This window comes from Anneissia japonica, unplaced genomic scaffold (assembly GCF_011630105.1).
Source record: "Anneissia japonica isolate Jap-2015-1 unplaced genomic scaffold, ASM1163010v1 scaffold1525_len913038_cov183, whole genome shotgun sequence".
Lineage (NCBI taxonomy): Eukaryota > Metazoa > Echinodermata > Crinoidea > Comatulida > Comatulidae > Anneissia > Anneissia japonica.
The window spans coordinates 633,299-648,058 of record NW_022728504.1 but is presented as its reverse complement, the minus strand read 5'-3'; the positions used below and the strand labels follow the sequence as shown (position 1 = coordinate 648,058).

At 35.2% G+C, this 14,760-nt stretch overlaps 1 protein-coding gene across 4 annotated transcripts in view; it reads right to left on the bottom strand.

The window, feature by feature from the left end:
• The window catches only part of LOC117114232, a 59,559-nt gene that overhangs the window by 28,435 nt on the left and 16,364 nt on the right, over positions 1–14,760 (bottom strand). For 2 of the 4 annotated variants that reach the window (XM_033257837.1, XM_033257839.1), the window contains exons 3-6: positions 8,970–9,109; positions 3,925–4,027; positions 1,884–1,923; positions 812–832 (exon numbers count right to left, since the gene is read on the bottom strand). In XM_033257837.1, the coding sequence (XP_033113728.1) occupies positions 812–832; positions 1,884–1,923; positions 3,925–4,027; positions 8,970–9,109 (304 nt within the window). The remainder of the gene's footprint in view (positions 1–811; positions 833–1,883; positions 1,924–3,924; positions 4,028–8,969; positions 9,110–14,760) is intronic. The other 2 variants (XM_033257838.1, XM_033257840.1) reach the window with 1 other exon arrangement.

Below are 14,760 nucleotides of genomic sequence, written 5' to 3'. Positions count from 1 at the left end.
AATGTCGCGAAAACGGCCGAAATTATCAATTCGCGAAAGTTTCTGGTTTACAGTATCTATTTAGGCTAGGCCTATGTATGAAGAATATGTAATAATATCAACTTTTTTACAGCTCAGTAGTTGATTCTGAAAACTTAAAAAAAAAATGATGTAGAGAAATTCCATCAAATGGGCTCTAAAACCTTGGAGGCAATGGCGCTTCCCCCCTTGACCCCCGACCAGGGCTCTGCCCCTGGACCCCGATGGGGGGGAGGGGGGCCTAGGCAGTTTCCCCCCCCCTATACCCCGACCTATTTTAATTTACTCTCCTGTTACTTTCAAATTTCTCCTGCTACTCAAATTCATAAATAAACCCCTGAGAGACCCTCATGGTTTTGTTTTAGAGTCAAATCTAAAATAAATCTAACGAATTAAAATTTCATTCTCTGAAAATTTTAGCAATGTTTTTGGGGAATGTGAGTGTAATTTACATGTATACTAATATGAATCTAATGACGTACCAAATCCGAATTGAACGTCTACTGAAAAAAGAGCCGTCATAGAAATAATTGCTTTGAGTTCCTTTCTTATTTCAGGTTGATTACAATCGATTTTTAAGTATTCATAACTATCACTTTTTACTGGTGTGTCATTTTAATTAATAGATAATCTCCATGACAACGCTATTGGGACTTTGCTCTGTACAAACGGTTCATTCACAGGTTGTGATTATAGCGTTATTTCGAACCCTGATAAGACTTCCACCACTAGTTTTACCATAAATAGTTTTTCAAAAATTATCACATGTTCTAAATGACTGAAATTTGCTTACCTGTAGGCGTAGGTATGTCTGCTGAAATGAAATGATAATTAAACAAATTGTCATTCAACACATAAACAAAACACCAATTATGCTTGTTACTGTTTTAGACTATAGGGTTGTAGTTAACAGGGTTTTCATCCAATCCTACTGTAAAGACAAAAAACAAAAAACAAAAAAAAAACAAAAAAACTGGTTTAAATAAGAATTGCTTACAGTATATTATAGGCCTAACATTGTAGTGAAAAAGATACAAAATAAATAAATAAATGAATAAATAAATATAAATAAATTCTGCTTTATAGTCACCTGGTTTGTGAGCCCTCTCTCTTTGTCTTCAGTAGTACTTTTAACTACTTTGGGAGGCCAAATAATACAGGATTGCAATAATAAGTTTTGAGGAAATACAAGCATCAATACGAGATTTGGTTGATTTGAAGTTGATATTTTTAGATTTAAATTGATAGTATTTCGACTGACAAAGCAAAGTCTCACGTTTTAAAAGAGTAAATTTTCATACGCTACCCTTGATGGTCCCTTTGCCATACCATTTTTTTCTATAGTGAGGCAATGTATTCGCCTACAGTATAAACACATATAGTCAAAAGTAAGTTGATTCTAATAATTTCAGAGGGCCGCTATAAATCCCATCATGCATCACTTGCAAATTGATAATTGGTATTGATTTTTGTTATGTACCTCTAGTTGTAGGAGGAAATCCAATCGATGCTTCACATGTGTACATACACACGAAGGGATATGAAATGAAATGCATATTGTCAACGTCAACTGAAAAATCTGACTTGTAATTATGTAAGCATGAGTAACACAAAGACTTCTCAACAACCTTGGCTGGCTAGGCCTAAGTAGCAGTAAGCTGAAGCCAGGCCCTATTTAGAGCTTTCATTGTCACACACTGGGGCAGGGGCCGATTTGGGGAGGGGATCTGGCCCCCTCCCCCCTTATATCACAAAATAAAATAAAAAACCTGCTCCGGGCTAGCCTATTTATACTCATGTTGCCCGGTTGTCTAGTGAAAAATTAGCAAGAAAAAACATTTTTATTAAGTTAAAAAAAAACATACCTTGGCAAACATGCTCTCCTGTTTCTCTATTACAATGAATCTATAAATAAAAAAATATCTCAGATTAATAATATTCTGAGGATTTTTTTTTTTTAATCAATCTTTCAATTTTCCTCCAGAAAGCTTTACAATAATTGTATGAAAACCAGAAGTGGCGCCAGAGAGTGAAATGGACGTGGTCAGGCATCATTCAAAATCTTTCAGAAGTGGTCCATGGGGTGAATTTCTGAAAAATATGACAATAGGGGTTTCAAAGGCTTATCAAATCGATTTTAAAGTCTGCTAATATGGAAAACAAATATAATTGTTTTTCTCCCTGATAAATTGTGAATCTTTTATCTCCCAACAGGTGGGGGGAGGGCAGCTCTCTCTAAGGGGGCCCTGGCCCCTTCCCCACTGATTCCACCCATGATGAAAACATAGGCCAAGCTGACCTGCTTTTTTCGTTTACCGATTAATTCATTTTTATCGTAAATTTAACAGATGAGTAACATATTTTTCAACTCAGAAACAGGTACATCTAAGATTAGAAGCACTTTATCTTATTTTTTGTTGTATTGGATGAACATGTTACACTCAATGGTAATGAAAATCGAATAGGTCGGCTACACTTGTGAAAAATAATACGCAAAACTATAAATTGGAATAAACATAGAACATGCTGATATGTCTTGAAGAATTACAGTAGAACCCATATTAAGGGGACACATTCAGGACCAAATAAAAGTATCCCCTTTACGGTAACAGGGTTGTCTCCTGAATTGAACCATAGTGTGCAGCATATTTACCCAGCCAGCAGCATGCTGACTGGGTTATGTTTCCTAGCAGTTTCTTTCTTTACCCAGCCAGCAGCATGCTGACTGGGTTCTGTTTCCTAGCAGTTCTTTCTTTACCCAGTCAGCAGCATGCTGACCGGGTTCTGTTTCCTAGCAGTTTCTTTCTTTCTGGCAACATTTTAAAAGGCTACTACTGGCAAACTACTGGACCGATTTTATTAAAACTTGGTCAGTAGGACCGGTGCCGCCTCCCATTTATGTGTTGTTCACAACTTGGGGTCAAAGGTCACATAAGGGGCATTAGGGTCAAAAAGCCAAAAATCCAATAAAAGACTACTTGTCTCACAAATAACGTAGCAGTCTTGTCCTTTGCACATATACATTGGCATAAGGCAGGGATAAGGGGTCAAAGGTCATTAAGGGGTAATTTTTATTTTTTTTCTCTCAACATTTCAAAACGCTACTAGTGCCAAACGGTTGTGCCGATTTCAACCAAACCTGGTCAGTATAATCGGTGACACCTTTCATACATGGGGGTTCACTGCTTGGGGTCAAAGGTCACATAGGGGTCATTAGGGTAAAAAACATACAAAAAAGTGAATAAAAGACTTCTGTCACAAATATCATAACACAGTTTTGTCCTGGGCACATATGTATTGGCATAATGTAGGGTCTTATTGTGTTCAGCGATTTACGGTCAAAGGTCATTAAAGGGTTATTCTTTTGTTCTCTCTAGTAACATTTCAAAATGCTACTAATGGCAAACCATTGGACCAAATTCAATAAAATTTTGTCATTAAGAACCGGCGACACCTCCTACACCCCAGTCTGGATTAGGAGTCACATGGGGTCATCGGGTTAAATTTTCAAAATAGCTCAATTGAGCTCAAATTACCAGGAATGATCCTTAGGAACTTCTAAACATGAAAAAATACTCTTCACCCCATATGTCAAAGTTCATAGGTCAAAGGTTCAAAATGTTACTAATGGCAAACGATTGAACCGAATTCAATCAAATTTGGTCATTAAGAACCAGTGACACCTCCTACGCACATGTCTGGCATCAGTATTTATATAGGGGCCATCAGGGTAAAAAAATAGCCTAATTGAGCTCGAATTTTGTTCTATTGAACAAAATATCTCTAGTTTCCCTTGTTTCATAAAAAAATTATCCCCTTAGTAGGGGTGTCCACTTAATAGAGTGTCCCAAATGCAATGCATGTGTAATGTGTGCCAAGGATAATAATCAACTATATTTCTATTACCTTTTGATCTGGTGAGCAAGTTATGGATGGAGCACTACAAATCTTGCAGGAAGTAAGTACATTTCTATCTTTCTGATATAAACCTTCTTCGCAATTTGAACACCTTAAAAATAGAAAAGTTAATTGAGGAGTTAAATGGAAAAGGGAATATGATTGAATATTACTGAACTCACACGCTATACAGTCTGCACATTTAACATTAATAATCAACACACCAATGTGAAAATACAGGGCATGTTTCTGCTGAGTACCGCCAAAAAACACGTTTTTTTTTAAACGGTTAAATTCCTTTGGAAAGTTTTTCTAATGAAAAGTGCAACTAATAAAACACTGTAATGCGAGCATTGGTAGGGAGTGGGGGCAGAGCTTACAATTACTACGGAAGTTGAACTTACTTCCGGTGAGCTACAGCGCATGCTGCGAAAGAAGTCAACAGCACACTGCAAAATTATTAACAAATTATGTTAAGCCTAAAGCATGTCATCCTGTTGGTTTAATTTTTTCTTCACCCCGAATTTTCCGCAGACACGATCAAACGATAGGTCAAGTTGGTCATGACTAACATGGTATTATGTTGCAGCTGAAAAGTGTACCACAAAATACATGCTTTCTGAAAGACCATTTCTGCTGGGGAAAACAATATGTGTTTTTTGATAACTGGTTAAAAACACATGTTTTTCAGGGATTTCAAAAGTTTTGGAAGTAGGAGGCTGAATCTGAAAAATAGCAGGTGCACAAATTATCATCAAAGTTCAGAGTTGGGTGGGGGGGGGGGCATGGTCCGGAATTTTTTTTTTTCTTAGATGCCAGGAAATGGCCTCTCCTGCCTTCTTGGAGCTCTGTTTATGGATATGTTTTATTAAACAAATTAATGTTGTTTTTGTAAGATTTTTTGGTTTTATTCAGCTGGTCATAATGTTGAGTTGTACCTTAATACAACAGACATATAATACAAAAGTAATAATTTGTAATAATTGAATTTATTATTTAAAAAAAATCCAAAATGACTGATATCAAGACATTACTGAAGTACAGTAAACATTTTGTTTCTGCAAGGTATGTATTTATTGTAGTAACAGGCCTGGAGTACTGTTCCACATATTGTGGAAAATAATAAATAGAAGTATATAAAGGTACTTGTTGCATATCATTTGTGTGGTTGCTCCTGGATATAATCGGTTACAACCGTATCATGAGTTGGAATCTGAAAAATAACAATATGAAAAACAAATAAAAAAAGGCATCACTAAATACATTTTTGGACAAATCTAGCTAGGTCTGTATTAATAATCCAGTGAAAAACTTATTATATAATGTATTTAATTATTATATTTTTATAATTATTATTATTTTTATATTATAATAATCAAATCATTGCAATATGTATAAGCTTACATAATTTAATAATTGAAAATAACAATCCTACAGAAGTGTTACTGTAGTAATTAACAATTCTACCTATATTTAATTACCTTTTATGAAATGGCCCTCAGCCAATAGGTCTTCAACATGTGGCTGGGCATCATCTTCAGCTACATGATCATCATTAATAATTTAAAAAATACCATTACCAGTAATAATTACAGTACTACTACTCCTGGTAGACAAGCCTAAGATAGCCAGGAGTTGAATTACAATTGTCAGTCGGGCCCTGTCACATGACATGTTGTTTGTCAATTTGTTTTACTTAAATCTGTAAGTTTTTATTAAGTACAATTTACTATGTATGGTGAAATAATCCTTGTAAGTAAACAATGTGTAGGTTATCCACAATAATTAATTGCTGGAACCGAACAGATTGCATGCACTGAAGATAGTACTATTAGTTTTACTACCCTATATCCTAACTCAACTGTATTAGCTTATAGTCAATATTTTTATTCTATAGCTAGCCTCTTCTTCTAGGCACTAGGCATCCTAGCAGACTAAGATAAGAGAGGCCTAAAGCTACATTCAAATCAAGCCCAGATCTGGTTCTGGAGCCCGGACAAAAATCATGAGTTGCTACGTTTTTTGAAAGTTGCATTCACATCGCGCACGGAACACGGTTGTTTGGGGTAAGTACGTACAGCGTTCGATTGGTTTGAACCAACCAAGCTTGTTGCTGATTGGTTTGAACCAACCAAGCTTGTTGCTGATTGGTCCAAGAAAAAAACGTACTATTTCAGGATACAAATGGCTCTCAGATTCATCGATCCGGATCCGGAGTCCGGATTAGAAATCGTACAAATTTGATGTGAACGGTCCTATTCTTTACCAGTGAACATATTTTTCACGATTTTTTTCTCCGGACCAGAATCCGGGCTTGATGTGAACGAAGCTTAATGAATGAGCAAAACCTCACGGGCCTTTTTAGAGGCCCAGCAATCGTCATTCATGGTCAGACTCATGAATCATTTTATTTGTTTTGTTAATTCACTACCACCACATGTTCAATAAAATACTTACCCTTTTTCACCTTTTTTGAAAATAAAACCATCAATTTTCTCTTCCTTTACATCTTCAGGGGCATTTTCCGCGATCTCCGACTACAACTTTTTATAAACAAAAGATTTGATTGGACAGTGTTAAACGATCCAATTGGAAACCGTTAAACAGACTGCGTTAGGTTAAGTTTTATTCATGAGGTCACTTAAGTGTCAGAGGTGACAATGAGTGAGAGATGTCAACACGAAGTTTTCTGAGTATGCGCTACAAGTGCGGCGAGATCGCCAATCAAACAGATAAATTAACATCATCAGTGTCACATCGGATTATAAAAAATAAACAAGCATTAGACAATTGCTATGATTTGAGTAAATGTAAATATAAAGTAAGTTTTGAGTAAATGTAAATATATCTAGGCCTAGCCATGTATCGGTGTGTGTACATGGGGATTTTCACAGCCTAAAAAGTAGGCAACGCACATGTGGGATGTACACAGAGGATTCCGTTGCGCACCGGCAGCTTTTGAAACCCTTGGTTTATTAATAACCATTTAAAAACACATGTTTCTTTATAAACTTGGGGAAAACACTAAAGTTTTACAATTATTCAAGAAATTAACATCAGCTTCAGCTTTTCTGCATTTTTTTAGAAGTTTTTCCAGTCTTCTACATTCGTCGTTACTAACGTAACGGTTGTAACTCAAATCATGAATAATAGATCCAAACGATCGACAGGATATAATAAACAATACAAATTTAAAAGCGATAAACCTAGATTTAATGAACATGTTTCTGCTGTAAAATAAAGAAACTAAAAACTTGACAGAAACACCACGTCAGCTTATATAGTGACAGTAGTACACGTATGCTTAGCGATACAGATGTTTCAGTAAACTATGGTGAACACTACAGTTGCAACTAAAAAAAGAGTCAAGCCTCATTTACACCTGACACGATTCCGACACGACGACGACATATCGTGTAGTTTGTATTCTTCAACACTGTGCACATCTGTATCGTGTCTTTGTCGTGTCATAATCATGTATAGTGTAAATGAGGCTTTACAGAAGAACCATTATCATTCCACAGGGCAGAACTACCACCAAAGACTGTACTTCTATCTCGACCATCTAGATACCCCATATTATTTGACCAACCAAAGATTCACAGCAAAAAATGTGTTCATCACCAGCAACTAAATCAGTCAGACACTCCTCAGGGAGCAAATCATTTATTCAGCCAGAACTCCAGCATCTCAAGTCCTTAATGAGGGCCAGTAGATATCCAGAAAAGAAATTAAACTTAAAGTAGAACATCAAATAGACAACCCTCATCAGCCTCAAACAAAGGCATTTGTTTGTGCTTGTTCCTTGCTGTTTCTTTTATTGTAAATTGTAATTTTTTTTGAGACAAATAAATGAAATGAAAAAAACCTCAACCTATTTAATATAGCCAGACAACTTCAGCAAATCCAAGGAGTAAACAATCAAGGTGTACCACGTACACAACTCCCCATTAACTTCACCAAGCTCTCCATAGCCACAATGAACTACAGTACCATATCACAAACCATGTGTATACATGAGAAACCATTAAAATAGACTCTATAGTACCCCCGAAAAAGGGTTTGGAAATCAGGTATTTGGTATCATTATTTAAAAATGTATTGTCCTCTGAAAATAACAACCATAAAAAATAACTTAGAAATTAATTTGCTCATTTTGCAGTAACATATGTATGCATATAATATAAACAGATAGATCTATATGTTGAGATGTATATGTGCAGTCTGTGCGCCTGTATGTATACATATATGTACGTTTATACAATGTGTATGCATGCAGGCACATGTGGACAGTGTACTTTATGTGTTTATAATACAGTATTCTTTTTTTCTGGCTTTTACTATTTTAAGTTAAGATCATTTTGCTTCAAATTCTTGTGTCTATAGGACCACACAACAGTCTGTGAGTTCCACCAATACAAATTAACTTGAGCATAAAAATTACTGAATTTTTAAAATGTGCTGTACCCTGATCTGTAATACTGGATTATGAATAAAAATAATAAAACACTTCCAGTGACTAAGTGTTTCTATCATTTTTAGCTGTAAATTTAGGGTAAACATTTTTTTAAATATACTTATTTTAGGTTGATAATTGTTGCTACTTGAAATAAGCAAGTTAATTTCAAAAATAAATTTTATAATTATTTTATAAATTTTTTGGTATTTTGTATGGGACAATACATCTTTAACTTTCATTGTCATTTACAGTGGCAGGTCCAAAATCTTTTTGCCAGGGTGGGGTGTGTGTCAATGAGTGTCTATGAGTCTGAAGGGGGCAAGATCATATGGTCGAGAGAAGGTTTTGAGGGTTTCCCTACCTTGACGGGGTCCAGGAGAGCTTTGTTATAAATGCTTTAAAACAGATACTGGTGGAATTTAAATTGAAAATTAACTCATTTGGGAGTACAAATGCTTCGCCCCTCTATGCTTTCTTTTCTTTTCTTCTTTTTTTCCCCCTCATTTTTTGGGGAAGAGGCCTAGGCCCTTTTGCCTCCCTGAATCACACCATCCCCCCCCCCCATCCGCGTAGAATATGCTAACTGGATACTTACTTATATTCATATTCTCCATGATCTTTATGATGCACACAACTACCGCTCTTGTACTGTCCCTTCTCACAAACTCTACAGCATTCTTTCACAGATTGATCACAATGATAAGCATGTGTCTCAAAGTTATCACCCTCACAATTCTGAAAAAAAAATTTACAATATTGTAGTTTAAAAACTGAACTCTATATTACATTTCTCATCTTAAATTTTTTTTTTTTGAATGCAACATATATATTTGAATTTATGATATAAAATTGTAAACATCATAACTTAGTCCATGTTTCCGCAGCAATTATAATTTCTCCAATAAAATATCTTTAAAATTCCCTCAAATTATTTTTCTCATCATGCAAAATTATGGACCACAATGCAATGTGTTCAACATCAAAACATCTGTATTGCAGTCCTAGCAGGTGATCCTAATACGACTATTTTTTTTTTTACAACAGTATAAGCATTCCCACAAAGAAGTGCCTATAGCAACAGGCACGATACACGATATTGAAAGACGAAGGAGCCTTGACACTTTAGTTTCAATAGGATTTATGCAACTTCACAAATCCAACATTCCATATCCAAAGGTGAAAACTTGTTTCATCAGTAGGCTTGTTAGCCTGTGCTATCCTGCAATTTCGAAATATAGTACCAAACAATGTATTATTAAATTGTAATCAAATATAAGTATAAATAACAGTAAATCATCAAATGAATCATTATTCAGAATATTCATAGACCCAATAATATTCTCAAACAATAATAGTAACTGAATTTTCTAATGCTGTAATTAAATTCCACTATTAGCTAGAATTCTACCTAGGTCTAGTACAGTTTAACATTGCTAATTCATTGTGCACTTAAGTTGAGGTCGCTTAGCAACTGGTTGCTAGGCTAGATTTTTAACACCGCGAGCTTGTAATCCTTTCGTAAACAAGTCTAAACTTTCGTCCACTGCAGACATAATTAACAATACTACCACATAAAACATGCGTCATAATGAACCTAAATTATTCTTATATCAACATAGCAGCATTAAACATAACACTATCAAACTCTGTATATGTTATTTTTAATGATGAATTAGAACCAGGCCTACACTCTGCATTCACCGGCTAACCTAATGGCGCAGCCTCGGTAGGCATACGTCGTCAACCATGATCAGCCGTAGAATAGTTAGCATATATATCTATATAGTTAGCATATATATACACCAAATCATGTCTGATGCATTGCACATCATCCCTAGATCCAGTAATTTAACTAGAACCAAATTACTAACAATTAATTTAAATCGCAATGTGAATAATCATAAAAGAGATATTCATTTAATACCTTATATTTTCCGTCTACCTTAGCGTTGGCTGCGTTATGCTGTAACTGGCCTTGCCAGGTAATTTAAAAATTTAACCAAAACTTACATGACTGCCGTAACAGTGCCCACGGGTACCGAACAAATTCTTTGCATGTACTGTACCATGATTTTACCTTAGCCAAAGTGGTTTTTATCAAAATCTGTGCCGTTTCCGATAAATTATCTGACTTTCGTCCAATAATTTATTAGAAATTTTGGGTTCCAGTGTGATCCAGAGGAAAATCCCCCGAAGTTCTGACAAAGTAGCATTTTGAGAACCTTATTTAATGACTTTCTCAAACTCATAATTCATGAAAATTCAATTTAAATTTCCATTCATTTGGGTCTTGTTCGGTGACCTGAAGAAGTAACTTATGTCCATTAAATGGGTTTTTTTATTCATTTTTTTACTGTATGCTGATATAAAACTCAAAATACAAACATCAAATAATCAAAAAATAAAATAATAATATAATTAAACAAAGAAATATTAAAGACGACGTAAAATTTTGTGGAGATAAATAAAAGAAAAAATGATGGCATTGATTATGTGCAAACTGTCAATTAATTTGGAAACCGTGGAACATTAGTATAAAATGAAATGTTTGAAATGGAAAATAACAGAACCGATGATTGAAAATGGTATATAGTTTTACATTTTTGGAGCAAAGGTAGGTAAATGATAATCTATACGATTCAAGATTAGGCTTGGGTATAATTCTGAGTTATGTTGGTCATTTATCGTTGGGGAGAGCAAAAAAGTTTAGATCAACGCAGATGAAATTTAGCTTGTTGAGAGAGCTACAGTAGAAACCCTCATTTATGTACGTTACGGGCCGAGAGTAAAAATCATTCGTATGTAAAATCAGAGTTGTGCGAAATTCCTTTGTATTTACGCTACCGATATGCTAGGTTGGGCTAAGTTAGGCCTGGACTGGAATTTTGTTGGATCGGAGCCAAACTCTGACTTGTGCTCGAAAGAAATTCAATATAACGATCGTAATAATGTACATATGTCAACGTGTATACCAACTTTATTCTCTTTCTAGGTAATAATGTAAGATTTAACTTCTAGCTTACGAAGAAACACCGCCCTACAGACCCTGCAACAGGGTGAATAACGCCATGGCACTTTTCACTCGATCCACATGCTCTGTGCTTTTCACTCGATCCACATGCTCTGTGGCGTCAAGTAAAAAATACCCCGGAAACCAGGGGCATATGAATTTGTAAGAGCCAAAAACAGCACCTAACAGAACAGATTAATTCTTGCTTTCTAGCGCGTATCATTCAATGTTTCCTGTGCGAGTTCAGCGTGTGATGTAGGCTACGTAGTGAGGCGAACGCTTGCATTCATTTCACTGTAACATGTGAATTGAGAGGGAAGCACAATTAACTACAAACCTAATTATGATGAGAATCTACTAATCATAAGCTTTCCATTCATATATTTCATGAAGTAAAAAGAGCAATAGAAAGGGTCTAACTTATCAAACAAACACCAGGCACACTCCAGTCTTTCAATGTTTCCTGTGCGAGTTCAGCGCGTGATGTAGGCTACTGTACGTAGTGAACCGCGAACAATTGCATTTATTTCACTGTAACATGTGAATTTTGAGGGAAGCAAAATTATAACTGCAAACCTAATTATACTTACATGATGAGAATCTACTAATCATAAGCTTTCCATTCATATATTTCATTAAGTAAAAAGAGCAATAGAAAGGGTCTAACGTATCAAACAAACACCAGGCACACTCCAGTTTTCACATCAGTCGCCGGAGGAAAATGATTACGCTGAAACAAGCGCCTGTATACAATACAGTCAATGGTGTTTGGAAGGCTTGATTCTATTGGTTTCCAAAAGTGACAGAGCTAAATATTGACTAATCACAAAGAATAAAGATCAACTTACAGAGAGAAAGAAACCGAGTTATTCTGATTAGAATTTGGTAACATGAGCCGCGAAAGGTAAAAAATCTGCTTTCGCTGGAAGTCCAATGTAGTTGCCTACTTTTAATTGAAAAGTGACAAGATAAAACAAATCTATCTCGTTTTATTTCATCTCATTAGAAAGATGAAAGATAGATCTTTTATTTTAAAAAAGGAGGAAATTGATCTGATGAGCAGTTCCAAAGTTATGGTAGAAAAGACTGTAAAAAAGGGTGTTATCAGGGTTTTTTTTAGAGGAGTTTTATCAATTTATGCCAGCGCGCTACTAAAGAGCGCGTACAAATTCATATGTCACAACTGTTTAAAAGAAGAGCGCTGATTGGCTGTAGACACAGCACTTGGACTTTGTTGTTTTTTTTTGGGTTTTTTTTTTTAGTTTAAAATACGATCGTACTACACCTACATCAGAATTTATGTATATGAATAATAAAGTTAAAAAGTAAATGTGGGTGTCAGTGTCTTATTTTATGGGGGAAATAATGAAATGGTAGATTAATGTTAGTGTCAGATTTGATAAAATAAATAAAATACATTTTTAATTGGGGGTTATCATTAAATTACAATATGAAGGTGGTGTATTCACCGGTGTATTCAGTGATGATTTGTTGTGTGTGTTGGAGCGGGGTGTGTGTGTTTTATGATGAGGGTAGGGGATTTTTTTCATAATCCAGGCAATAAGCAAAATTCCTTTGGCAAATTTGGTGGTCCTGAAAATATATTGTGAACATACATGTTAATTTTCATTTGGTTGAAAAAAGCCTCCATAATTTTTTATTGATGTAAAATTTCGCTTAAATTTTCTGTGGAAGCACCTTTCTTTTATAGCATGATCAATGCCATTTCAAAGTTATTTCTTTGTGGAGTATGGAAATTGACAGTGCAGCACAAACAGCTTAAGCAATATTTTATTCAGTTATAAGCTGTTTTATGAATGGTTGAGAAAAATCGCTGTACTTTGTACAATGAAATATTGACGAATAAGCACTATTGATCCTGCTATTACTTAGGCTTACACTACGCCAAAATGACGCGTTTGTACTGTATACGGTGGTCGTCTGTATGATTGCTCTCATAAGGAAAAAGTTTCTACATTTACGTAATGCACCACATAATTAGCTTTCAATTTTAATGCAGAATCTTGCACACGCCCACCTACTGTGTATGGGCGTGTGATTAAAGTTGTAGAATAAATAGGCCATGGGGTGAAAATCCTAACGTTCAGTCCCGTTCCGAAAATTTCCTAATACTTTCACTCATTATGATAATTATTATAATAATATTTAAAAGCACCAAAAAAAAGTTCAACCGTCGGAACTTCTGCAAATACGAGAAAATGACGTTTAAACTTACGAAATTGAAAGTTCTTTGCGCTAGATTAGCACACAACATTTTGTTAACGTCACTGTACTCGTTCGAATATTGTATTTTTGATCACATCTAGATGTGTATAAGAGACAGGTATAATTCTGAGTTATGTTGGTCATTTATCGTTGGGGAGAGCAAAAAAGTTTAGATCAACGCAGATGAAATTTAGCTTGTTGAGAGAGCTACAGTAGAAACCCTCATTTATGTACGTTACGGGCCGAGAGTAAAAATCATTCGTATGTAAAATCAGAGTTGTGCGAAATTCCTTTGTATTTACGCTACCGATATGCTAGGTTGGGCTAAGTTAGGCCTGGACTGGAATTTTGTTGGATCGGAGCCAAACTCTGACTTGTGCTCGAAAGAAATTCAATATAACGATCGTAATAATGTACATATGTCAACGTGTATACCAACTTTATTCTCTTTCTAGGTAATAATGTAAGATTTAACTTCTAGCTTACGAAGAAACACCGCCCTACAGACCCTGCAACAGGGTGAATAACGCCATGGCACTTAGATGTGTATAAGAGACAGAAACATAACACTATCAAACTCTGTATATAATGTTATTTTTAATGATGAATTAGAACCAGGCCTACACTCTGCATTCACCGGCTAACCTAGTGGCGCAGGCTCGGCAGGCATACGTCATCAACCTTGATCAGCCGTAGAATAGTTAGCATATATATATCTATATAGTTAGCATATATATACATCAAATCATGTCTGATGCGTTGCACATCATCCCTAGATCCAGTAATTTAACTAGAACCAAATTACTAACAATTAATTTAAATCGCAATGTGAATAATCATAAAAGAGATATTCATTTAATACCCTATATTTTCCGTCTACCTTAGCGTTGGCTGCATTATGCTGTAACCTGTCTCTTATACACATCTTCATTGTTTAAAAATGTATTGTCCTCTGAAAATAACAACCATAAAAAATAACTTTGAAATTAATTTGCTCATTTTGCAGTAACATATGTATGCATATAATATAAACAGATAGATCTATATGTTAAGATGTATATGTGCAGTCTGTGCGCCTGTATGTATACATATATGTACGTTTATACAATGTGTATGCATGCAGGCACATGTGGACAGTGTACTTTATGTG